Here is a 27,347-nt window from a genome sequence, read left to right on the forward strand (position 1 = left end):
AAGAACAATTAACTATGCTATAGGCAATACCATAGTGAGCAAAAATGTACAAGGAATGTGGGAAGAACAAGCAAAAGAAAACTATTAAAATACTGTTTCCTACTATCATAAGGGACAGAATTGGTGTATAGTATTTGTTAACTATTCAGTGTTATTCAAGAAATAGATTAATGCATTAAAGGGATATGTAAGCACTTTTATTTTAATAAAGTGCCTTATAACAAGTCCTTTGTATGCCCTTTGCTCATTATCCTGTTGAAGTCTTCTCCTACATAATAAACTAGTCTGAAATACTAAAGCAAACTACGTTGTCACTAAATTGAATAGGGTATAAATTTTGTGGTGTAAGGGAAACTACAAAACTGGTACTTCCATTACAACAAAGTAGTAATTTTTTTTTTTTCATGTTCTTGCCTAAAGCAATTACAAGTGTATTTCACTGATATAAATACATTCCAAATGAATAGTACAGTTTTTCTATGCATAGAACACAATCCATTAACATTTACTAAAAAATTCTTTGGAAAACATCTCCACGATGTAGTAGCACATACAAGGGAGGACTGCTTATAGAGTCAAAACTTACACCCTTATTTGAAGAACTGGAATTAGTAAGTCTTACCAACTTGCTTGTTAGGTTTGTCTTTGTGACACATGAAAATCAAGTGATCAGATTTTTAATGTATTTTGTTAAATGTTCAGAATTAATTTTCTCAGAACAAATTCTCTGAAAATATCTATGCTTCAGTGTCACACCGAAGCTTTCTGGGGAAATGACACCATGGGTTCTTTTGGGGTCACCACAAACTCATTTCTCAGTTGAGGTCAACCTTCTGAAAATTTGTTGAAAGATTTCATGCATCTGCAAGTCACTGGGTGCAAAATTGCACAAGAACTGGTGCTGATGTCTCAAAAATATTTTAGGAGCAGGCCATATATGCATAATGAATAGTGTGGTCTCTCCCATGTTCATGTATGGTAGCATTGTCCAAAAAAGTACAATGTAACCCACAGAATTTAAAATTTTTTAGTAGCCAAATTTTAAAAATTCAAAGTGATGAACTTTAGTTCAACATACCAAAATATTTCAACATGTAATCATTTTTAATGTGAAGAGGACATTTGCCTATTTAACAATTTCTGCATGTATAATTCAGTGACATTACAGACATCATGTTGTTCCACCATTATTTGTTTTGAAATTATACCACAACATAAATTCAGTTTTCCCTAAGCAAAAGCCCCTTTACCCCTCCCTTGCATCTCTGGTAACCACTAATAATCTTTGGTTTCTGTATATTTCATATAAGTGAGATCTTACAGTATTTGTCCTTTTGGAACTGACTGACTTTGCTCGGCATAATGTCTATTGACTGTAAGAATTAAGTTGCCTGAGGATACCGCATGACCGAAATTGAACTCCTTTGCTCGCAAACCTTGTCCATATCTGTTGTAATCTATCTCAAATGGGCATTTATTCGACCAGTTCCTTAAAATCCTGGAGAACGATCTTTTTCTCATTCCCCATATCCAACCCATCAATTGGATCTGCTGCTTCAATTTTATCTTTTAAATACCTTCTACCCTGAAGGAGCAGGAAAGCAGTGGGATGCAGACTTTGAATTCTCCTAAAACGGTCTGACGTAATGGTCTGAGACTAGAAGGACTCTGGAGGTCATGGTCCACAGACTTTCTGTTAGCCCAAGACAGGAACCATTCCCAAAGCCAACTCTCCAGACAGGAATTGGACAGGAAAAATGATACTGGTGAGGAGTGGGCTTCTTGGCTCAAGCAGACACATGAGACTGGGCAGCTCCTGTCTGGAGGGGAGATGAGAAGGCAGAGGGAGACAGAAGCTGGCCGAATGGACACGGAAATAGAGGGGGGTGGAGAGGAGTGTCCTTTCTCCTGAGGGGGAGAGCAATTAGGAGTATAGAACAAGGTGTATGTAAGTTTTTGTATAAGAAACTGACTTGATTTGTACACTTTCACTTAAAGCACAATAAAAATTTTAAAATAAGGTCCCTGGGCAGCACAAACGGTATGCAATTGACCAATAATCAAAAGGTTGAAATTTGAACCCTCTTAGTGGTGCTGTGGAAGAAAGGCCTTCCGTGAAGATTACAGCCAAGAAAACTGAATGGAGCAGTCTGCTATGTAACACGTACGGTTGCCTGAGTTGGATTTGGGTTTTTTCTACTTTTCTCCTATTCACTATTACTACTGTCTTAAACCTAACGCTCCTTGATACAACTACTACAATAATCTCTATTGTCAATCTTCACTAGCCTCAAATAATTTTGCTCCACCTCTAATCCTTTCTCTACCCTGCAATAAGTACCATCTTATCAAAATGAAAACTTGTTGATCACAAACACTTCCCGTTTAAAGTGTTAAAGTGATTACCCAATGTGGATGCGAGGGAATCACTAACGTGGTCGGCAAGTGTTTGCCTAATGTTCCAGGTTAAGGTTGTTCCATTCTCTGCCTTTTTATTCCACGAATGCGTTCTTCAGCCTAGAATGCTATTCGTTCCATCCTCCATGCTGTGACCACCAACTTTGCGGTCCTAATCCTTCATATTTCAGTTCAAACCTCATTTCATCACTTCCCTGACTACCACAGACCGTCAGGCTTTTCTGTCACATATCCATAGCTTCCTGTGTTATTTCGCACATTTATTTGATATGATGAATACCCATCAACACCTCACTCGACCCAAGAGCGGCGACATAAAAACTATAGTTATTATTTCTCTTGCTAAACTGTAGCCTTCATGAGAGCAGGAGTTTGTCTATTTTTCTCACTTTAATATCCTCAGGTCCTAGAATAGTGCCTGGGGCATTGAAGGTGGTGAATAATATTGGTTGAATGAATGAGTGATTGAATGAGAGAAATCCCAGGAAACCGCAACAGATAAATCTAAAATAGTCTAATGATATAGCTAACTTCACATGAAAAAAAGTGAAAGAAGCCAAATAATCTGACGTAGTTTGTCTAAGATCACAAATGTAGTCTGTGGCAAAACTGGAGTTCTTTATTCCCTTGCGGCTGTTTGGCACACACCACAATCCGTGATAAGGCATTCGCCGGGCTCTGATTTTCAGCCTTAGATGCACATGGACAACCCATATTGTTAAATACATTCCGATCCAGTCACCCTTTCTTCGCGTTTAAAAAGGACCAATCCCAGTATGCAATGCGAACAATGCGTTAACTGTCGCATAGAAACCACAAGTCCCGGCATGCCCTGCTCCCGAGCACTCTCGGAAGTAGCGCTAGAGACGCCATTGCATTCTGGGAGTTGTAGTCTCTCGGACTGGCCCGCCCCCTTGTGCAGCCTCGGCGGCCTACGTTTGGAAAAGCCCTACAGGGTGGCTTAGCGTGGCCCGAGCGCTAGTAAGCGGTGCCGCCCTACAACCTTCGCCCGGGCCCGGTGGCCGGCTCCGCCTCATCTGGAATCTTTTCGCCAGCCCAAAATGGCGGCGGAGGTGGATTTTGGCGACCTGGAGCTGTTCGAGGCGTTTGAGCACCCCGAGGAATCGATTCCAAAGCCCGTTCACACCCGTTTCAAGGACGACGACGACGAGGAGGAGGAAGAGGAAGAGAATGGAGTCGGCGACGCGACGCTGCGGGAGCGGCTTCGGCAGTGCGAGGACACCATCGAGCAGCTCCGCGCCGAGAATATCCTTCCCGCTTGCTGGGCCGTGTCAGAGCGGGCGTACGGTCGGGCCTTTCCTCGGGGAATGGGACGGCGGAAATTCCAACAGGGCCAGAATTCCAAGTAATTCCCCTCACCCCGCAGGCGGACTGCGAATCTGGGGTTCGTGTGCCGTAAACTGCTCCCGGGCCTCGGCGCCACTGCCCCTTCTGGGTACCCCAATCCTGGACTGGGTTCGCTCCTCCCGCCTCCTGACTTGTATTTTAGGGTTACGGTAGACTGTTCCGACTGTTAGATTGTTGAATACTCACCAGTGTTCACCACTTGTCCCCCGCGCTGTGGGCCATTATCCGGTTGCATTTCTTTTGCCCCCAAGCTAAAGTTGTCTAGCCATCAAACGTTACAGTTTATAGGAGGAGATACCTACCGGGCTCTTGGACCTTGTCCCAGATCTGTGTTTAGGGTGGGGCAAAAAGCTAGTCGTCCTAAATATGCAGAGTTGAGGGATTTAAGGGTTCCGGGCATGCAAAGAAAAATGGTTAAATGCTGGATGAAGATTGGGATTCGCCCACTTTGCGCTAGCTTCTCTGATGAAGATAGATCGCAACGCTGTAGGAAAAACGCGCCAAATAAGCTTTCGTATTCCTTTAGTTACATGATGGCAACTTTCCAACAAGATTTGCTAGTATCTGTTTTTACATTCTTAGAGTTTGTCTTTCACTGTGCATGCAGATAATTTTGGTTCAGGTAGTTTTCCTTTTGAAATTTGAAAAGAACCCTGAGAGCAGTTTAGGAGACTGAAGTTTTTCAAAGTCGCATTTTTTTTTTTTTTTTAGTGATTCCTTTATTCTCAACAGGAGACCCTGGTGGTGTGTAGTAGTTAAGTGCTACGGCTGCTAACCAAAAAGTTGGCAGTTCGAATCCGCCAGGTGCTCTTTGGAAATTCTATGGGGCAGTTCTGCTCTGTCCTGTAGGGTCGCCATGAGTCGGAATCGACTCGACGGCAGTGGGCTTGGGTTTTTTATTATTATTATTATCCTCAACATTTTATGGAAAATTTCAAAACACAGGAAAGTTTAAAGGATTGTACAGGGAACATCATAGGTTCCACCTTAGATTCTTCAGTTAACATTTTGCTAGATTTTATTTGCTTAATTTCACATCTCTTGATGCTTTGACTTGGAGATTTTTCTTTCAATGAATAGTTGTTGGCCATTTAACTTTTGACTGGAATACCATTATTCGCATAACATTTCTGGTTCCTTCTCTTAGTCTCTTTTGAACCACGTGCCCATGTTGTAGAATATATGTTCAGAAGAATGAAAATTGAAATGCCTAGATCTATATGCCTACCGGAAGGAAACCCTGGTGACGTAGTGGTTAAGTGCTACGCGGCTGCAAACCAAAGGGTTGGCAGTTTGAGTCCACCAGGCGCACCTTGGAAACTCTGTCGGGCAGTTTTCTGTTCTATAGGGTCGCTATGAGTCGCAATCGACTCGACGGCACTGGGTTTTTCTGGGTATATGCCTACCAGCAGAACAGCTCAGTAAATGAGTTCTTCGGGAAATATGTGTGGGCCTTTTAATGTTTACAATGTTTTGACATCAAAAGTGAAAGTAGTTGAATTTTAACAATATTTGCAATTCTTTACATTTTAACGATAGTTTATATTCCTTGGAGCCCTGGTGACGCACTGGTTAAGAGCTAGGCTGCTAATGGCAGTTCACATCCACCAGCTGCTCCTTGGAAACCCTATGGGGCAGTTCTACTCTGTCCTCTAGGGTGGCTGTGAGTCAGAATTGACTCAACTGCAACAAGCTTGGTTTTCGCTTTTGGTTATATTCCTTAACAAGTAATAACATCAAGAACTTAAAAGAAAACTGAACATTCTGACTCGACCAAGGTATGAGGCATTGAAATTATACCATAGTTGTTCCTTATTATTTGTCCTGATATTTCTATTTAATCACTTTCTTTGTAAAAAGAGTGTTTAGAATTTTTGTATCATGTTTATTTGTTCAGCATACTTTTTTTTGAGAAGTCAGAGTAATGATCCTTCCATTTTAATTTGTAGGGATAAAAATTTGAGTTCTCATAACTGCACGCTGAGGTTTGAAACTGATTTATTGGGTGAAAATATTTGTGAAATACAATCCAGAACTTTTTGACTTAATGTTCAGAGCAGGCAAGTTGTCAGCCCATATGTTCCTATACTATAAACGTTTCCCTGGAAGTTAGAATTGAAATTACAGTTTTACTGTAGCTGAAGGCTTACACAATGAAGATGTGTACCTGAGGTTGTTCATAAGTAGAAACAATGTAAGATATGGCATTTTAGAAGAAGAAAAATAGTAGGCTTTTGACAAAATTAGAAGAAGTAGATTTGCATTCAGGCATCCAGTTTTAACAGAAAATTAAATGCTGGTGTCCATTAATATAAACTTATTTAACAGGTCACTAAATTTAAAAATATGTTAAAGTACAAGTTCATTATGTAGAACCGTGTTCTCAAGCTTACAGAATTTGAGACTGCCGTGATGTAGTTTCATACACTTTTTTAGGAGCCCTGGTGGCGCAGTGGTTAAGAGCTCAGCTGTCAACCAGAAAGTCAGCAGTTCGAATCCACCAGCTGCTCCTTGAAAACCCTATGGCACAGTTCTGCTCTGTCCTATAGGGTCACTATGAGTCGGAATCAACTTGACGGCAACGGGTTTGGTTTTGTTTTGTGGTTTTTTTTTTTTTGTCTTTAGTACCAGCTGGGATAATCAGCTATATTGGTGACTAACAGTTTAAACTTAGAAATTTAGAAGTATTTCCAAATAACTTCCCCATGCCCTGTCCCTCCTTTGTCTGTCTGAGCACACTTTGTGGCTATAAATTCGTTTTTGGTTACGTATTGAATGTATTAATTACAGCTAGGACTCCTTGTAAAAGTCATAATTTTTGTGGATTTAAAAATATTTTATGTCGATTAGCACAAATTTTCTAATGGAATTGATTGTTTACACGTGAGGCATATACTAGAAAGGGGTGCTGGTCGTCTGGGTTCAAATGATTATGGCGTCATAGGGTTTGGCAGTTTTCAGAAGAAAGCATCAGCATCATAAAAAAGGAAAGAAATTATTTATCTAGAATTAGTAACCCTCATTGTGTCAGAGTGATAAAGTGTTCAACAGAAAACCAAAGAAGAACGAGAAATAGAATTATTTGGAGAAAACTTTATCATAAAGCTCTTGGTTTAATCCTTACTATTCTGAACTGCCATAGTTGGAGGTGTCTCCTCTTTTTTGAAAAAAGAAACATGTATTTTTAAAAACTGAAGTTTGCACACATTGAAACAAGACCCTGAACTTTTTCATATTTTAATTTTATTGCTTTCCTTGACGTGAACAATTCCAAATACAGACTGATTCATTTCACGTGCTAGACAGGTAGAGGAATATGGGGCAGGTGAGAAGAGGAGGAATCGGAGGTTCAGGAGGCAGCTCGTTGCCACAGGGATATAGCACAGGTTTCCAAACTGCCTTCTGGTTTTATTTTCTGCAGTATTTGAAAGTCAAATCCCAAAGCAGTTTACTTTTTACAACTCTGTTCTAGAATCTTGGGTTGGAGATATTTAGTGCAGTGTCTGTTGCCCTGCAGGAGCCTAGCCATTTATAACGTGTTTCCTTCTCCTATATACTTCCTAGTGGAAACTCACTGAGATTCTTATAGAAATGTACTTACATGTTCTTGTAACCTGCTGGTCTGTCTAGATCCTGTTTGCTGTCTGAAGAAACTAATGACTAGGTGAAGAAGCTTTCTGGTCAGGAACTAAAAGATTAAGTAGTTTTTCTTTTTGGTGAAAAAAAATTTTTTAAATACGTTAAATAAAGGATACCACTGTGTAAAACAGCTTAGAATAAGTAGAGTAAAATTGAGCACTTACTTGTTCTTGACTGTATTTGTAAAAAATTAGATGATCTTTGGTACTTAAGAATTATCAAAGTTGTGTTTACAGTATATATGCAAGTTTTTCTCTTCTAAGAATATACTTTAACTTCTGTTTTAGTGGAATATTGGTGAACAATACTAAGTTAGATGGACCTTTATTACAGATTCTGTTTATGAACAATGCTATCTCAAAGTAAGTGATTTTTTTCTTTCTTACATATAAGTTAATGTGTTTGTGTATGTCTTTATAAAATTGCTGTTTTCATTTGCCCTAAAATTACTCTTTTACCAAAATGTCCTTAGTGTTAAAATTTATAGAATAATGATTAAAGCAAGGACATTGGAGTCAATATAGACCTGAATTTGAATCTGAATTCCTACTTTCTACATCTGTGAACCTGGACAAGCCCCTGGACCTCTCTGTATATCAGTTTCTGCACTGAAAACAGGATATGAATCTTAACTAAAAGCACCTGTAGGTGTTTCTGGGTGGCTCAAACGGTTAAATACTCAACTATTAGCTGAAAGGCTGGTGGTTCGAACTCACCCAGAGACACCTCAGAAGACAGGTCTGGCGATCTGCTTCCAAAAGGTCACAGTCTTGAAAACCCAGTGGAGCAGTTCTACTCTACACACATTGGGTCACCATGAGCCGGAGTCGGCTAGATGGCACCTAACAACAACGAAGAGCTCAGTAAATAAAAAACCAAAGCCGGTGCCATTGAGTCGATTCTAACTTGTAGAGACCCTATAGGACAAAGTAGAACTGGCCCATAGGGTTTTCCAAGGCTGTGATCTTTACAGAAGCAGACTGCCATATCTTTCTCCCACGGAGGGAGCAGCTGGTAGGCTTGAACTGCCAACCTTTTGGTTAGCAGCCGTGCACTTAACTGCTGCCCCATGAGGGCTCCATCTGCTCAGTAAATAGCCTCTAATAAAAATAATCACTGCAACAACAACAATAATAATGTTAGCCATTTCTCTCTCAAAATCAGGTAACTGAGTTTTCCATAATGGCTATCTTTAAAGCTTGCCCGCAAGATGATTTTTAATATCAAAACTAGAGCTTGGCAAGCCTTCCAGCATGTTTGGATCTGGGGTGACTCCTGGTATTCCTGCAGTGCTTGCCAGAGTGTTCTGAAGTGGTTTGAGACCTGGCTCCGTCCCTTGCTTAGAGCACAGCCACAGGCATTTCAGACAGTTGCTCATTCCCTCTGAATCACTTAATCAGGTTATCATCTTATGTGCTGGGCAAGGTAGAGAGAAGAATATATGTGGTGTTACTTGTGTGCCAGGCCGTTACCTGCTTCTTCTCAGCAGAAGTGGAACCTGAGGCTCTGTGAGGTAGGGAAGCTGAATGGTGGTGCGTGTAGCATCAGCAAGGTGCCGGGCACAACTGGGTCCTCATACTGCTTTCTCCATCATTCTGGAATACATATCTACTGTCACTTGTGGCAGTCCCATATCTACACCATATACGTGGCGTCTTGCCTGCAGAAATCCGAGACTGTCAGGGCTAGAAGAGACCTGAAAGATCGTGTAGTCTATGAAGGGGAAGCTAATTCTGAGAAACTGTGGCTGCCCAGTGGCAGCTCAGCAAGGCCTGGGCTCCTTTAGCACCTTCTGAACTGAGCAATAAAGAATATTTCATGAATGTGGCTTTTAACTTGGAGGAGTAGAGAAAGCAGACCTCAGTATTTTTTCTTATGTTGCTTTTTGGGTCAGTTTTTTCCAGTTTATGATTCATATGGGTGTTTCCTTATATATGCATAAAGAATCTGGGAGGAGGCTGTATAAGGACTGACTACATTGTTTGCCTTTGTATTATAGAAACAGATGGCTAGGAAACAGGGTAGGAATGAAACCTCATTACGTAACCTTTATTTCGTTTGAATTTTCAACTATTGACATGTATTATCTATTTGTAAATTAAATAGATTTCGTAGTTTTAAAATAAAATCATTTTGCTTTTTGAACAAATATTTGGCAATCATTATATGCCAAGCACTTTGCCAGGTTGTCATAATCATTTCTTTAACTCGGCAACAATGTATATCTTTTCCTAAGGAGTAGGTTCCTGAATGTTACAAAGAATCAGTGATTTGATAAACTTTGAAAAAAACAATTTACATATGGCCTCTTATAACATGCATAAGATTTGAACCTGTTAAATGTTTTTCTGTGTTTGAGTTCTGACCGTTTTGTCCTCCTCTGCAGGCAATATCATCAAGAAATAGAGGAATTTGTATCAAATTTAGTAAAAAGATTTGAGGAACAGCAGAAAAATGATGTGGAAAAGACCTCCTTTAATCTTTTGCCCCAGGTATTTCAAACTTAAGAGACTTTAAGATTAGTAGGTTATCCTGTTCACTGGCAATTAAACCAGAATGTTTGTTGAAATTGTCTGTGCACCTCACATCCTGGAACTGGCATCCAGGCACCCTGGTTCACAGTCTGGCCAGTGCAGCCATCTGGCTTTCTTTTGGACTGTGGCTCCTTTGGCCAGGGGAGCCCTATGCAGGTCTGCTACACTCCGAAGTAAAGCTTGAGCACATGGTTTTGGGGTCAGAAAATTAATTTCAGGCCAGAAAAGAAAAAAGACTATATTTCTGGAGTTTGTAACAGATAGATTCTTTTATAAATTTTTGTAAAACTTTGTAATTCTTCTATCTAAAACTGACAGACTCCTGTGATAAAACAGTTACGGTCCTTTTTTTCTTTCGCTTGTTTAAAAGAAAATTGATAGTGTGCCCCAAAAGGTCTTGAAAATTTTATTCATGGGAATATTAGCAAGTGAATATCTGTAAAAAAGAATCAGAATTGTGTTTTCTGTTTTTGTTTTTTTAATTAAAAGTAAGTAGAGTCTCTGAAATAAACTAAAAGACTTTTTGGTTATTTATCATCAGAGGTTGGAAAATGAAGTGTTCTGATTAAATTTTTTGCTTATCACTTATCGTTTTTACCTATCAAATACAATTTTTAGAGAATCAAGGAACAAAATACACTTGACAGTATAAAAATCATAATGAATGTTATTAATTTTCGATTCAGACACCTCAGAATATTATAGTGCCTTGAGGGTTACTGTGAACATTGGTATTGACCAGTGAAGTGAAATTATATATGTTTTCATCTTTCTGGTCGTCTGATCTCAAGATAAACTAAAGTCTCTGGTCAGTGTAAGTTGAAGTTCCGTCACTGGTGCTCATGAACACAAGAGGCATAGTCTGTGCAGTTGCTTCAGAAGAGGCTGTCTTTGTAGACCTTCTTTAATTTTCTAAAATTTCCCACTTGTGACATTTCTTTTGTAGACGTCCCTAGCTTAACTTCGAAACTCACTCTAATTATGACAGTGATAGGTCCAAAATATTATATATCCTATTGGTATCTATTAGAAAATAAAAGAAGTGTGTTCAGATCTCTAAGTTTTGAAATTTAAAGTAAAAAATCGATAACCCTTTGTAACATGTGTTTTTTCTTTGTATTAGGCATCCAGTATCGTACTAGAAGAGGACCACAAAGTAGAAGGACCCTCTGCCATTACAAAGAACCAGGAAGCGTTTAGCGTAAGTTTGGACATGTTGGTTTTGAATTCTGCAGATCGATGTTTCCCATCCTGTGGTGGTTGGGTGGCATTTAACTAATGAAGTGGTATGGTCATGTGTCATCGAGGATCACAACGTTCTTTGGTTGAAGTAATTATAAACAACAGCGTAGCCTTCAGACTCTTAGTATTAGAGCCTGCTTTTTAACAGCTATTGCGCTGTCTGCTGGAAGCCCAGCAAGCATACTCTGGAGGACTTTGTTTTTGTCCTGACCTCTTTGCGTTTGTTTCCAAGGGCACGGATGAAGATACAGAAAGCACGCTTGTTGAATTTACAAGTGGCTGAAGCTGAGGGATAGCAAGCTGATATGACAGCTGGCAGATTTGAAACGCAGAAATTGTAACAGACTAGAATAGTGGGTGCAGACTGAGGGAAACCGAAGAGGGATGAACCTACGAGTACACGCGAGGTTCAGTAGTGTCAGTGCAACCTAGGGATGTCACTCTGCAGCTTACTGTTTTCTTAAAAAGATCAGGTACTCTTAGATTTTATTAAAGGAACAATAGATTTCATGCCTATGTATTATGCCCCGCTGGTATACCATAATTTTAAAAACATTGGGTTGCTGAGTTGATGAAGAGCCCACAAACCTTATTGAAAAGCAAATTAACTAGAGATGTAAAATATCTGCAGATATCATAAAGGTTGTTCTTTGGAAAAGGTATCGTTTTCAATCATCCTTTATAGTGCCAGGCGACGGAATTAGGACCAGTGATTAAAGTGGGTAGAAGGAGACACATTTCAACTCAACTCTTAGAAAACTAACATTTCTTATAATAAGAGATATGAAAAATGTAGTGATACGTCTCCTTAAAAAAAAAAAAAAATTTTAAGTGAACTTCCTGTATTCTGCAGAGAGTCAGACTGAGATGCTGTCAGGGTATTGTAAAGAAAGATTTCTGCATTTGAACTAGGTAACTTTTCACTTACCTTCTAACTCAAAGGTTCTGGGATTTAAAGTGGCACTTGCCTAGAAATTGAGGATTTCATTTATTGATTTAGTTATTTAGCAAATACTAATAAAAATTTCCTGAATGTTGCTCTGTAGCGGGGACTGTTCTAGGATCCAGCAACACAGCAATAGAAGAAAACTACGTAAAGCCCCTGTTCTCTTTGAATTACATTCTAGTGGGAGAGGAGGTGCTCTAAAGCAGAATAAAACAGGGCAAGGAGTTAGGGGTAACTGTGTGGTAGGTGCTTTTTATAGAGACTGGTTAGTGACAGCCTTGCCGAGCCAAGACCTGAGTGAATTGAGTGAGTCTGTTGCCGTTTGAGTGAAGAGTATTCTAGACAGTAGGAAATGTAAATTGGAAAGCCTTGAGGCAGAGGCCAACACTTCAGTCTTGATTATTGTGTACCAGATTCTGTTCTAAGCTTAACATACAACTCATGAAAGTACTGTTATTCACCTTTTACAGATGAGGAAGCAGACACACAGGCAGCCCCCACATTACGAAACTCCTGACTTACGGGACTGCCTGTAGAAAGCTAAGGGGCAGAGCCAGGGTTTGAATTCAGGCCATGCGATTCTAGGGTCTATGTTCGGAATCCCTAGGCTGTCTTATAGCCCATAGTGAGGACTTTGGATTTTAGTCTGAGTGAGATGAGAAGACATTGGAGGGTTGTAAGTAAAGATGTGTCATGATATGACTTGAACTTTTAGAAGAACTGGCTTCTGTGTGAAAAATAGTCCACATGTAGTTAAGTGTGAAAACTGAAAACGAATTAGGAAGAGAAAATGTTGGCTTTGACTAGAATGTTGGTAGTGGTGATGAGAAGTCATTAGAACTTAGATATACTTTGAAAGCAGAGCTAATCAAATTTATTAATGAATTGAATGTAGAATCTGAGAGAAAAAGAGTAGTCAGAATGACTCGGGTGTTTGGCCTGAGCACCTGGAAGAATGGAGTTGCCTTTTACTGTGATGGGGAAGACTGGAGGAGGAACAGGTTTGGAGGAGGTCAAAAGCCAGTTTGGTGTAAGTTTAAAATGCTTGTTACACATCCAGGTAGAGCTGTTAAATCAGCCCTTGGATACATAGGAATGGAATTTAGAAGGGCCAGGATTGGACATTTGGGGGTTGTTGGTGTATAAATTATATTTCATTCCATGGATATGGGTAAATCACCTAGGGAGTGAAAGAAGAGAGGAGATGTAAGGACTGAGCCCTAGGGCACTCCAGTATATAGAAAGATCTAGCAAAGGAGACTGAGAAGGAGTGGTCAGCAAGGCAGCAAGAGAACCGAGAGAACGGAGTCCTAGAAGGCAAGGAAAGAAATGTTTGCCATTGGTGAACTCATCATCAAGAAGCTTAGTGTGATAACAGGAACAAAAGCCTTTCTGGAGAAGTTCAAGGGAGAATGGCAGTGTCATTTGGGAAAAAAAAAGTGACATGGGGGGTCTGTTCTAGATTAAAAGAGACTAAAAAGGTGTAACATCTAAATGGAATGTGTAAACTGTAATCAAATCCTAGTCTGGGTGCGAAAGCTATCAAAAGCATTTTGGGGACAACTGGGAAAACTGAATATGGGTTGGATATTAGTTGACATTGGAGAATATCATTGTCTTAGGTGTGACAACAGTATTGTGGTTTATAAGAGAGTGTTCTTAGAAGATAACACATGGAAGTGTTTAGGGGTGAAGTGTAATGATGGCTGCAACTTTCAAATTGTTCAGTAAAAAAGCATGTGTGCATGATACATGGAGAGAGACATGCACAAAAATGTGACAAACTATTAACAATGGTTGACTGTGGGTAGGGAGTGCATGGGTGTTATTCACTGTATCAGTCTTTCAAGTTTTCTCTATGGTGTTTTTTCAAAAAAAAAAAAAATTGGGGGCAAAAGAGAGAATGGGAGGAAGGGAAATGGAAACACTAAATATAGACAACTCTCCTAAATGTCTTGCTGTAAAAGGGATGCAGGGAAATGGGAAGTTGGAGGGAAATGTGAAGGTCAAGGTTTTTCTCTTGTTTGTTCTTGTTCTAAGTCTGACGGAAGTGCAGCAGATAGTAGTGATCCAGTGGAGGGAAAACTTGATGATCTAGGAGAGAGAGGGGAATTTGAAGGTGTAGCTTTTACTTACACGTCAAAATCTGGCTCGTGTAATTAGGGAGTTCATTATTTCTAATAATTTCATCCAAAAATAAATTGTTAAGGCAATTAATCATAGTCTTACATTATTCAATGTCTTTTTCCTTGCTTAAATAGCAATATCTTTTGACTTGTTTTCTGCAGGTTGTAGGAAGTGTCCTGTATTTTACTAATTTTTGCCTTGATAAATTGGGGCAACCGCTACTAAATGAAAACCCTCAGCTTACGGAAGGATGGGAAATACCCAAGTATCCTACATAGTGAATGAAGATCTCTTGTACAGCTTGCCATTAAGTTCACCTTAAAAAATTTGTTACCAAATTTTGCAGACTATGATAACTATTCCTTAATACAATTCACTAAAGGTACCAGCAAGTCTTCAGCCAGATTGTTTCTCTAGAAGGGCAAGAAATACAAGTAAAGGCAAAAAGGTTTGTGTGGGGAGTTGTTTTTGTTTTATCCTTGTGTTTTTTTGTTTTTGTTTTTAACCAAAACCTTTAAACTTGAAAAGTAAATGCTCTTTATTGCTGGCTTACTATAAAGTAAATTACAGATTAAGAAAGAATTTTAATATGTATATTTAAATCGATCATCTCTTTATTGGAACTTATTGGTTTGCGCCTAATGTGCCTGGGTGGGTGGAAAGGTAACTTCTGCTGTCAGTTTGAGTGCTGTCTTATAACCGTCTGCCTCTTTCCATGTTACCTAAAGGAATCTGTTATCTGTTTGCCTCAATTCTTCTGTTATTAACCACTGTAAAAACCCAAAGAGGTAACAGATTCCATCAGAAACGTAAGGGTTCTTGGGTAAAAGACCATACCCCGCACTGTGAAGTAGGGGAGGTGTAGGTTAGTAAGGGCATTTTATCACTGCAGATCTTAGTAGTCTGTGATCTATTTGCTTTCTTGTCTCTCTGGTACAATTTGCTGTCATAGGGAATTTTATTGATTTGCTTTTACATTTTCATTTACGTCTTGAAAATCTTTGTCTTTTGACCAAATAGGCCAAAGTCTCACTGTTTCAATTGTGGTTCGGAAGATCACCAAATGAAAGATTGCCCAATGGTAATTTTTTCTCATATAAAAAAATGTCTTTGAACTGGAGCTTTCTATTGTTCTCAACTCCTTTATAGAACTGCGCAACATGAAGACGCTTTCTCTGTTACTTTCCTGTGATCCTTTCATTTGAAATCTTTTCACATTTCAAATCTTTATATTTTAAGACATCCGTTCTTTAGTTTTTTACTGAAATTGTTTATTACAGTGCTCTCTCTGTGTAAGATGTGTGCAGCAATTTTGAGAGTTGGTTTTTAGACAGTTTACTCAGAAAAGTTAATTTTTTAGATGCATGACAAAAGCACGTGTTTATGTTATAGTAATACTGAGGAAATAAGAAGTTGAAGGAACTGCTTTTCTTCCTTGCTTGTTCTCTGAAATATTCATTCTTTTTTACATGTCGTTCCTTACACATTGCTTGACTTAAAAAACTGTGCTTATTTTTATTTAATTTCTGGAATATTTCTAAAGTACTCTTTCAAATGTATTATGATACCATTCTTTTCAAACATACTCTGATCTAGCCTCGGAATACTGCTCGAATAAATGAAAAGAGAAAGGAGTACCTGGATGCCTGTGGTGAGGCAAACAGTCAGAATTTTCAGCAGCGGTACCACGCAGAGGAAGTAGAAGAAAGATTTGGAAGATTCAAACCAGGAGTTATTAGGTACCCCCGTCATGTCCCCAGTATTTGAAACATCCCATGTGTCTTCAGGGTAATTGTCAGTATGTAGATAGGCGGTAGTGAAGCCCTGAGTAAATACATCAGTTCATTCAGAAACATTCATGGACATCCCTAAATGTGCGTTCGCATGCTGTATATAACGTAAGACCCAGAAGTGTTTTAAAGTAGCAAAATGGTATATCTTCATCTGAACAAGAATTTGTATTTTTTCTTCCTCTTTTATTTTTACTTAGTGAGGAGCTTCAAGACGCACTTGGTGTGTCGGGCAAGAGTCTTCCGCCTTTTATATATCGAATGCGACAGCTGGGATACCCTCCAGGTTGGCTCAAAGAGGCTGAATTGGAAAATTCAGGGCTCGCACTCTATGATGGAAAAGGTATATATAGTTTGTCAGGTTAGATAAGTCAGCTTAAGTGTTAACTTTTTTTTCCTCATTAAATAGAAAGAACCACATCAAAATGTAATAGGGACCTCTGGCTTATTTAACATGTGCTTCGTAACTGAAAATATCAAAATGATGTTTCCTCTGTTTTGCAAGGAAGTAACTAAAACTTCAGTGAGCAATTAGAATGACTAGATGGTTCTCTGGGCTTGCTCAGTGACTCCAGCTCGTACTCAAGGTCTCTTGTCTTTCTTAGTAATTGCCTTTCCCGGCAATGGCAGCAGACATGTATCTGTCAATGTCAGGGGATCTATACAATTTAAGACTGCATAAATCCTCAATTCTAAAATTCCTCTTATGCAGCTAGATCTGTATGCTCACATGTGTACACAAGGAAATACATACTAGGATATTTCTGTAGCGTTGAATATGAGAGTGAAAAATTAGAAAGAACTAAAAAGCTGTAAAGAGGAATGGCCACATAAACTAGTTGATCTGGGCTGCAGAATACCTATAGCATTTAAAAAGAGTGAAGGATAAATTCCTCTGAGCTGACATGGCAAAATCTCTGAAATACAGAGTAAAAAAAAGTAAGCTTCTGAACAGCTTACATATGATTCCGCTTATCTTTTAAAAAAAAAAAAAAAAGACAAACCTACGTGGATGAAACAGTACTGTATTTTCTCACAGACTTGTGTATTTTAAAAGTATTATTAAAAGGTTTGGGCCAATGTAGGCAAACTCAACAGTGGTCTCCACTGAGAAAGGGAAAGAGTATTGGACTAAGAACTTTAATTTTATGTCTAATGCTGTGCGTTTTTTAAAATGAGAATGTGTCTATGTGTTACTTTGGTAATTAAAAATGTAAAAACAAAAATTTTTACCAATTCCACTCTGTCCCCCAAATAGCACTAAAAAGATACTTGGCGTGGCCCTCTTAATGAGTCCCAAAGTCTCACTAACTTTTGGACTATCCTATATTGGCATCTAGCAATAGTAACACCTTTGATGGTCTGTGATAGATGGTGCTGATGGGGAAGCCGAAGCTGGCGAAGTACAGCAGAACAAAAGCGTGACTTACGATCTCACCAAATTGGTAAACTATCCAGGTTTTAATATCTCTACTCCCAGAGGAATTCCAGATGTAAGTATATTGTTTGTTAGTTTCTTTCTTCTGGGATGTAACATTGTTAAAGATTGTTCAGCGTGTTAGCTTATGTAGCAATTACTGTTACATAAAGAAGTAGATACAGTGGTAGATAGGCTAAATCTGATGATGAGATTTATCTTCCTAATTTTGTGATATTAGCTTTTCAAATTTTAGGAAAATGTATAAACTCTTAAATGTGTATTTTTTAAAACTAAATCAGAAAAAGCTAATACTTTAAAATCTGGGATGAGTATAAAATGTTAACAATGAGGGAAGCTACGTGTGGAGAACACAGGAATTCTGTACGATCTTTGCAACTTTTCTATAAATCTTAAAGCTTTTCTAAAATAAAAAATGGGGTGTTGTTGGTGTTGTTTCATTTTTAAGTCTGGGATGGTTCTGAGGCAGTATCACGAATTTTACAGAATTACCTAGGAAGTTAATTCTGTAATAAACCTGTAGTATACTCTAACTCTTTTCCTATTCTTTCTTCCCTCAAAGTAAAATTTCTCATTCTGTACGAGAATAGTTTCCAGAGAGGAGTGGAGAGTTAATACTTAAGGGGTGCTGAGTTTCTATTAGGGGTGATGAAAAACTTTGGGAACAGATAGTGGTAGCAGTTGTACAATATGGTGACTGTAATTAATGTCACTGAGTTGTGCACATGGCACTGGTTGAAATGGCAAATGTTTAGTTACTTTTTTCTCCACAATTAAAAAAAGTAAGGAGGAAAAATAAGAATAGTTTTCTCTACTTAATCATTTTGAAATCTGACAATCATATGGTCTACTGTGCCGGAACTGACAATTGAAGAGGAATGGCATCAAAAAGAACATTTCAAGATCTATCCTGAAGTACAACACAGTCAGTGACAGGATAATATCCATATGCCTACAAGGAAGACCAGTTAATACAACTGCTGTTCAAATTTACGCCACAACCACTAATGCCAAAGATAAGGAAACAAGATTTTTACCAACTTCTGCAGCCTAAAATTCATCAAACACACAATCGAGATGCATTGATAATTACTGGTGATTGGTATGTGAAAGTTGGAAACAAAAAAGAAGGATCAGTAGTTAGAAAATTTGGCCTTGGCGATAGAAACCACGTCAGAGATCGCATGATAGAATTTTGCAAGACCAGTGATTTATTCATTGCAAATACCTTTTTTCAACAACATAAATGGTGACTATACATGTGGACCTCACCAGATGGAATGCACTGGAATCAAGTCGACTACATCTGTGGAAAGAGATGATGGAGAAGTTTAGTATCATCAGTCAGAACAAGGGCAGGGGCCAACTGATAAACAGACCGTCAGTTGCTCATATGGCAAGTTCAATTTGAAACTGAATAAAATTAGAGCAAGTCCACAAGAGCCAAAGTACAACCTTGAGTATATCCCACCTGAATTTAGAGACCATCTCAAGAATAGATTTGATACATTGAACACTAGTGACCAAGGACCAGGTGAGTTGTGGGAAGACATCAAGAACTCATTCTTGAAGAAAGCAAAAGGTCATTAAAAGAACAAGGGAGGAAGGACCCAAATGGATGTCAGAAGAGACTCTGAAACTTGCTGTTGAACATAGAGTAGCAAAAGTGAACAGAAGAAATGATGAAGTAAAAAAGCTGAGCAAGAGATTTCAAAAGGCAGCGCAAGAAGACAAAGTAAAGTATTATAATGAAATGTGCAAAGACCTGGAGTTAGAAAACCAAAAGGGAATAACACACTTGGCATTTCTCAAGCTGAAAGAACTGAGGGAAAAATTCAGGCCTCAAGTAGCAATATTGAAGGATTCTGTGGGCACCAAAGTCACTGTACCAAAAACAATTGGTCGATGTTCACCAATTTCAGGAGGTAGCATATGATCAAGAACCAATGGAATTGTAGGAAGAAGCCCAAGCTGCACTGAAGGCATTGGCAAAAAACAAGGCTCCAGGAACTGACAGGATACCAGTTGAGATGTTTCGACAAATGGATGCAGTGCTGGAGGCGCTCACTCGTCTGTGCCAAGAAATTTGGAAGATAGCTACTCTTCCAACTGACCAGAAGAGATCCATATTTGTACCTATTCCAAAGAAAGGTGGTCCAACAGAATACAGAAATTATCAAATAATATTATTAATATCACACCAAGTAAAATTTTGCTGAAGATAATTAAAAAAACAGTTGTAGCAGTACATCGACGGGGAACTGCCAAAAGTTCAAGCTGGATTCAGAAGAGAATGTGGAATGGGGGATATCATTGCTGATGTCAAATGGATCTTAGCTGAAAGCAGAGAATACCAGAAAGATGTTTAGCTGTGTTTTATTGGCTATGCAAAGCCATTCGGCTGTGTGGATCATAACAAGTTATGGATAACATTGTGAAGAATAAGAATTCATAATACTTAATTGTGCACATGGACCAAGAGGCAGTCATTCAAACAGAATGAGGGGGTATTGCGTGGTTATAAAATCAGGAAAGGTGTGCGTCATGGTCGTATCCTTTCACCATACTTAAACAATCTGTATGCTGAGCAAATAGCCTAAGAAGCTGGACTATATAAAAAAGAAAGCAGCATCAGCATTGGAGGAAGGCTCATCAGCAACCTGCGTTATACAGATGACACAACCTTGCTTGCTGAAAGTGAAGAGGACTTGAAGTACTTACTGGTGAAATCAAAGACTGCAGCCTTCAGTATGGGTTATACCTCAACATAAAACAAAAATTCTCATAACTGGACCAATAAGCAACATCACGATAAGTGGAGAAAAGATTAAAGTTGTCAAGGATTTCATTTTACGTGAATCCACAATCAACATCCATGGAAGCAGCAGCCAAGAAGTCAAATGATGTATTTCATTGGACAAATCTGCTGCAAAAGACCTCTTTCAGGTGTTAAAAAGCAAAGATGTCACTTTGAGAACTAAGGTGCACCTGACCCAGGCCATTGTATTTTCAATTGCCTTGTGTGCAGCTGGGCAGTGAATAAGGAAGACTGAAAAAGAATTGATGCCTTTGAATTATGGTGTTGGTGAAGAATATCGAATATACAATGGACTGTCAGAAGAACGAACAAATCTGTTTTGGAAAAAGTAGAAGCAATATGCTCTTTAAAAGCGAGGATGGCCAGACTTTGTCTCATGTCCTTTGGACATGTCCCTGGAGAAGGACATCATGGTTGGTAAAGTAGAGGTCAACAAAAAAGAGGAAGACCCTCAACAAGGTGGATTGACACAGTGGCTGCAACAATGGGCTCAAACATAGCAATGGTTGTGAGAATGGCGCAGGACCAGGCAATGTTTCATTCTGTTTTACATAGGGTCGCTGTGAGTCAGAACTGACTCTCTGGCACCTATCAATACAAAAACACTTATTCTTTTCTACCTTGAATCTTGTGTCTCAAGATTTAGTAAATTGTTGTGAACGTTGGTGTCGTTTTAATAAAAAATGCTCTATGCATTTTTGGGAAGCAAGTGTAGAGAAGAAACCTAAAATCTGAACTTAACAGTATAGTGAAGAAACAAAGTAATTCATACAAGACAGTACCATTAAGGGCTCAATTGCATGAAACAGACCGTCAGTGCTAGAAGCACCAGCCGTGTCTCAGGGTGCTCACTTCAAATGGACATCCTTGAGCTCCCCGCCCCCAACAGACTTAACTGACCCAGACCCCAGAATCTTTGACAAGAGAACCACTGTTGAATGTGCTATTGGAGCTGAGAGAGAAATGGGCATTGTTGAACCTTAAAGGTTAGTACTCAATTTGGAAAGAACAGAAGATAGGGTTTTCAGCATGAGTAAATGTGTAAGGAGAAATAGGCAGTGAGCAGTCAGTTAGCAGTACCATTGCATGATGGGAGAGAGACTGGAGCCAGGGAGGCCCTATAGGAGGCTATGTCATCACTGCCTAGAACTTCTGCTTGTAGTAGGTAGAACCTTTGTGGGCCAGGTGATTTTTTCAGGTAGTCTTTTCATAGCCAGGTCTGATCAGTCTGCTAAGATTTCTCGGCGTTTTTTTCTCCCCTTCAAAGCACCATTACTTTCCTTAATTTCCGATAAAGGAAGAGTCATATGAAACAGAAGTGTGATGTGAGACTTCCCCTTTACCCCTGTTGAGTAGAATCTCAAAGCATGAGATTTTCAAAATGCACACTTGTTTCCTTCTCCTTTCCCCTTTAGGAATGGAGGATGTTTGGTTCCATACCCATGCAGGCATCCCAGCAGAAGGATGTGTTTGCCCACTTCCTGAGTTCTACCTTCCAAGCGGTAAAGCGGTTTTCAGGGTGTGGCTTATAAAAGGTTTTTTCATAATTCTGGGAGAATTTCATTAGTATTTTACTGCACTTTCTTGTTTTGTGTCTAAAGAGTTCTGTGTTATCTGGGGAATCAGAAGGAATGGGTAGCTAGATTCACCAGTGACCTAGACTTAGCCCCAGATTGGTTTTCTGTAGCATATTTAAGTGAAGGGATGGGGCTTAATTCTTAGGCTACCCCACCTAATTGGTGTTTGGTGTGGTCCCTGCATGCAGCCAAATGTGAGATCCAGCAGTAAGAGGTCTTCATCTCAGTCAAGCCCTTGTAGTCCAAAGAAGGAGAAGAAGGAAAGCAGCTCAGAAGCATCCCCCGCCGACATGGACCTCGACTCGGGTAGGTTTCGCCCTGTGGTTTTGATTTCATTGAGAAGGTCGGATGGATTTGTATGCTCCCAGGTTCCACAAGAAGGGGAAGCTCTTTATGAAACATAACATGATGTGAGCACTGACTAAATATTAAGTCTTTTATTTATTTTTGGAGACCAGGTCATTGCTATTATTACTGATTAAAGCTGAACTGAAAGACACAGCCTGGTGGGAGAACCTCCTGGGCCAGGCACCTGAATTCCTGAATTAGGGAGACCTATCAGAATATATTCTATCCCTCACCCAAGCAGTGCTCAATCTGTACTGACCCCCTCGAGTGGTGCTCTGGGGTGGGCAGTGGAAAGTGCAGGCCCTTCCGGCAGCTGGGTCCTAAGAGGAAGGAGGACAGAGCTGATTCAGGCTTTCCCAGTTATTCTTCCCACTTGTATTAATCCAACAAACCAGTCCTCTTCCCCCAAAAAAGAGAGACCGTGAAGTAAACCTGTCCTCCTGGAAACCCAAAATGGGACAGAGGCGTTGCCGTCTGACACTCCCTTAGCTGTTTCTCTTCACTGTCTGGGCTTATCCACGGAACCTATGGCCGGCCAGAATTGTGATGCTTCTTTTTTAGCCAGTCAGGAGTGTATCAGGACAGACTTCCTCCCGCCTTTTTGAGGTTCCTCACTAACAACCACTGTTTCTGCGGCTTTCCTTGGGACTCTTGATGGGCAATTTAGATTTTGCCCCTAGAAGGCTCTGAAGTGAATCAGAACTTTGTGATAATTGTATAAATTTCAAGGCTGAAAATTCACTCATTGTTCTCTTGCCCATCCCAAATCCGGCCCAGCCTCTTGGTCCCACATCGCATGTCAGAGTTCTGAAGTGAGATTAAATTTCAGCATTAAGATAAATGGCATGAAGATACTCTGACAATAAATAAAAAGCCAACAATTTAAGTTGCCCCAAATTTGAATGTGGACCCCTCCTCCCATTTTCACATTCCCAGGAAAGTTGTAAATGTCGAGGATTAAATCCTCTTAAAGGCCAAGGAATTAATACCCAAAATTGTATTATTCTGCACAGGGGACTTCAAAGTCCCAAATTAAAGCTTCCAAATCACCTTCTCAGATTTCTTACTCTGCTTGGTCTCGGCCACAGAGGCTCCCGATGCCTGGGATGAGTTCACAGCCTGGCCGGACGGACCCTTACTACAGTATTCAGCCTTGCTTTCAACAAGGCCGAAGAGTTAGTGGGAAACAGAATTATCACAGCCCTTGCTACATCTCCATGAAATTGGGAAACAGCCAATTCCTAAAGCCGTTGTCCCAGACAAAATTCCATTCCATGAGTCCAGCACTTCAGTGTTATCAAAGCCCTCAGCAGAGAGTCAGTGTTTTCTGAGTGTAAGCAAAAACCATGGTTTCGGTCTCCAGGGTGCTAGTCAGTTGGTGCCAGTTATCTGAATCCACTACTTGGGAACCTCAGTTCAGTTGGAAGTAATCACCGGTAAGAAGTTAAATTTGGTCTTACCCGTTTACTTTATCTGTGGAAGAAAGCCACCTGAGCTTGCTGTTTTGAGCCATTTAAGACATAGTTGCCATCTCTCAAAGTTTAGGGATTTTCAGTGGTGGCTCCCCATCCCCAGGTCCACACTCTATGTGCAGGCACGTCCAGCCTGTGCACTTATGGAAGTGTAGTTCAAGGTCCCAAGGCCACTTACTGAAGACCCTCTGGGCCCAGCCACCTGCAAAGGTGGTTTTATTTACTCTCTGCCTGCCTCTTGGCTAGCACCCTCGGAGCTGAAGCCTCTGCATCTGGAAACAGCCACACCAGTAAATGAAGCCACCATAAGGGGCAATCACCTGCTGAGATCAAAGCCACAGGAGTCGCTGGGTGGTGCAAGAGGTTAATACCTTCAGCTGCTAACCTTAAGGTTGGAGGTTTGAGTCCACCCATAGGCTCCTTGGAAGAAAGGCCTGGTGGTCTCCTTTTGAAAAATCAGCCATTGAAAACCCTGTGAACACAGTTATACTCTGACACACATGGACTCACCACGAGTCAAAATCAACACAGTAGCAGCTGGTTTTTTGCTGAGGCCACAGACTTAAAAGATTGACCAGCATGAGCCTTATAAAGTACCCAGATCAGAACACTGACCGCACACTAAAGGCCAAGGCTGGCAGCTGCATGTCTTGTCCCCACTGTGTGTGTGTACCTCGCCACCCCCAGGACACCCTTCTGTTTTTACTTCTCAGTGTTCCCAGCCACACACCAGATGTCAGGGTCTCTGAGAGGGGTTAATAGCACCCCTGTTCCCCACCTATGTAACAGATCAAATTATCAAGGCCAAGTGTTAGACCTGACTAGTGAAAGAGCCAGGGGGACTGACTGAAGTAGGTTAGCTCATCAGCACTCAAGTAAGATAGTCCTGAGTCAAGGCAGGCCCTTCCCACCCACGTGCCACCCAGCCACCCTCCTACCCAGCTTCTTCCTGCCCTGCAGGGCACAGCTCCGTAAGGAATAGCAGTGTGAGTGGTGCCTGTGGGCAGCTCACTCGCAAGAGGAAGAAGAAAGATGAGTCAGTCTAATTTAGAGTCAGTGTGATTTTCACTTTCCTGTAGAAAACTTTATTAGTAGCGAATAATTAATGTGCCATAAGCACGTCACAAACCTGTGGGTGTAATGTTTCAGTTTGGAGCTATGAAATATAGCTACCTGAATTTTTTCCTTCCCTTTTCACAATCTTATATTATTTTGATAGTTTGTATAAATTGAACAGGTTAAGCTATTTGGCCACAGTTTATCCTTAAAAGCATAATATGGATGTGTTATAAAAGAAATAACTTATTAATTCTGTGTTCTCTGCTCTCCTGCCAACTGGCTCCTCTTTTTTTTTTTTTTTTTTTTAATTGTGCTTTAGGTGAAGAGTTACAGAGCAGATTACTGTCTCACTAAACAATGAGTACACGTATTGTTTTGTGACATTGGTTGCCAACTCCACAACAAGTCAGCTTTCACCTTCTCGAACTTGGGCTTCCTGTTATCAGCTTCTTTTCTCTCCCCTCCTGCCTTCTCATCCTTGTCCCTGGGCTGGTGTGTCCATTTAGTCTCGTTTTGTTTTGTTGGCCTGTCTGATCTTTGGCTGAAGTCCTCTTTTTCTTTTTATGTACTTTTTGTTGTAGTCAGTAGTACAGTGTTCCAACTGCATCGACATTGAAATTTCATTCGTTTTCAACTCCCTCCACCCTTAACTTCTACCCTCCGTTTCTAACCAGTTACCAAATCCTAACAGTATCTCAGTAATTGCCTCTTACTTCAGCCCTTTCTCTTGTTTGATTGCTCCTGTGGTTTTTTGTTTTTTTTTTTTTAATCCTTCCTTGCACCTCTCATCCATTCTTTGCCCTTCAGAGGGACTTAACTTCTCAAAACCTAAGTGACAGTACACTAGTCTCGTCACAAACCTTACTGCCTGTGTGGTGAAGTTCAGACCGCTTTTGCGTAGCCTTTCAGTTTCTCCATTCCTCACTTCAATTTTCTAAACTTTTAAACATGTGCTGTGTTTCAAAGCTCTGTAGTAGACCCTGAGATGAATGAGACACAGCTCCTGCCCTTAGCTAACCACTCACTGTCACCTCCGGGTGGCAGAGACATAAATATCACTTTATCGGAGTGTGGGGCCTCTAGTGGTGCAGATAGAGCGATGGCAGAGCGAGCTGCCACCAAGTGATCGTACAGTGGAAGGGCGGCACACGAGAAGAACTGAGCTGCTCTGTCAGAGGAAGTCGCAGACCCTCACCAGGGATGCCTTGAGCTGCATCTTGAAGGGGGAATCTAAGCATTTGCCAGGTAGCTGAGGAGGACGAGGACATTTGAAACAGGGAAGTGCAAATGTGGAAGCGTGAGACATCACACACATCGGGCAGACAGCTGCAGTAAGATGACACGGTGGAAAGAGGCAAAGTTTTGGTTGGAGACCAAACCAAACCCATTGCCGTCCAGTCGATTGCAACTCATAGCGGCACTATAGCACACAGTAGAACTGCCCCATGGGGTTTCCAAGGCTGTAATCTTTACAGAAGCAGGCTGCCATGTCTTTCATTCATGGAGCTGCTGGTGCCTTCGAGCTGCCAACCTTTGTATTAGCAGCTGAGTGCTTTGCCACTGCACTACCAGGGCTCTCCTTGGTGGGAGAGGGCCCTAGAAAGAATGCAGGGGTTTGAACTTCATCCTCTAGGCAGTGGCGAGGCATCAAAGTGTTTTTAATTGCATCAGGCAGGTTAATAGAATCAGATTTGTGCTTTAGAAAGACTAATCTGGTGACAGGATGGATACAATAAAACCTGAGAAAGCTGGGACCTGTGTAAAGTGGAAACCTGTCAGGGAAGGGCAAATGTAAATAATTTCCACTAAAGTGAACGATAGAGAAGTGGTAAGACTCCACCCTGTCAAAGGTGGAAAACTTGCAAGGACCAGAAAAACAAGGCAGTCCCGGTGAGTTCCAGCTCTCACAGGTTTCACTGTGTAAAGAGGGTAAGTTCAGAGGCAGAAACTACTCTTAACCATCCTGGCAAATGGTAACGGGCCTGCAAGAAGGCCGTGGCTGTGGCCGGGTACAGGAGCGTGGACTCAAAAGGGTCAGGGTGTGGGCCAGGAGGGAAAGGAAGGAGTCTTACGTGACTGGCACACTGCATTAGAGCCTCCAACCAGATCCCACTGGCCGTGCCGTTCACTGGAAGAGCACATAAGATAATCAGATTTTAGGAAAAGACGCTTAGTTTTGGATAGGCTGATCTGCTGTGTGAACAGGCCATGTAGGTGGTGATGACAGTGAGCACTGGGTCTGTGAGCCCACAGTTCAGGCGAGCAGGCTAGACTAGAGGCACAGGACTGGGGAATCGTTGGTCTAATTCGTGTCTTGGCCCTTCAACCTCAGCCCCTTCAACCTCCCCACTCTGTCATGGAGCCACCTGCATTTCCAGGCACAGTTCCTACTCTGGTCTCCTATGAGCCTCTTTCTCACTGGCGGAAACCACTCTTTCTATCTCCGTGCCATTGTCATGGCTCCTCAGTCTAAAATGACAGAAACTGGTTTCCCAGGGTTAGGTTGAGTTTCTAGTGCCGGAAGGTCCTGCATTGAAAAGATGTGCTTTTCAAGTGGATTGAGGAAATTAG

General features: G+C 40.6%; 1 protein-coding gene and 1 non-coding gene across 4 annotated transcripts in view; both read left to right on the forward strand.

Moving 5' to 3' along the window:
• The first annotated feature begins 3,325 nt into the window (after positions 1-3,325).
• ZCCHC8 (zinc finger CCHC-type containing 8) overlaps positions 3,326-27,347 on the forward strand; it is a 30,458-nt gene continuing 6,436 nt past the window's right edge. For 2 of the 3 annotated variants that reach the window (XR_007514887.1, XM_049865879.1), the window contains exons 1-13: positions 3,326-3,684; positions 5,522-5,564; positions 7,713-7,787; positions 9,812-9,917; positions 11,083-11,160; positions 14,436-14,539; positions 14,657-14,722; positions 15,295-15,355; positions 15,871-16,013; positions 16,265-16,407; positions 17,436-17,557; positions 21,736-21,822; positions 22,086-22,203. Coding sequence is in view for 2 of the 3 variants with exons in the window: in XM_049865879.1 (XP_049721836.1) it covers positions 3,480-3,684; positions 5,522-5,564; positions 7,713-7,787; positions 9,812-9,917; positions 11,083-11,160; positions 14,436-14,539; positions 14,657-14,722; positions 15,295-15,355; positions 15,871-16,013; positions 16,265-16,407; positions 17,436-17,557; positions 21,736-21,822; positions 22,086-22,203 (1,351 nt within the window). In the remaining variant the exon portion in view is untranslated. Of the gene's footprint in view, positions 3,685-5,521; positions 5,565-7,712; positions 7,788-9,811; positions 9,918-11,082; positions 11,161-14,435; positions 14,540-14,656; positions 14,723-15,294; positions 15,356-15,870; positions 16,014-16,264; positions 16,408-17,435; positions 17,558-21,735; positions 21,823-22,085; positions 22,204-27,347 lie in introns of those variants that run through there. The other variant, XM_049865880.1, reaches the window with a different exon arrangement.
• Positions 8,663-8,797, forward strand: LOC126066184 (small nucleolar RNA SNORA9). Its single transcript, XR_007515036.1, has one exon. It is a non-coding gene; the product is annotated as a small nucleolar RNA SNORA9 (small nucleolar RNA).

The sequence above is a fragment of the Elephas maximus genome, chromosome 22 (assembly GCF_024166365.1).
Source record: "Elephas maximus indicus isolate mEleMax1 chromosome 22, mEleMax1 primary haplotype, whole genome shotgun sequence".
Lineage (NCBI taxonomy): Eukaryota > Metazoa > Chordata > Mammalia > Proboscidea > Elephantidae > Elephas > Elephas maximus.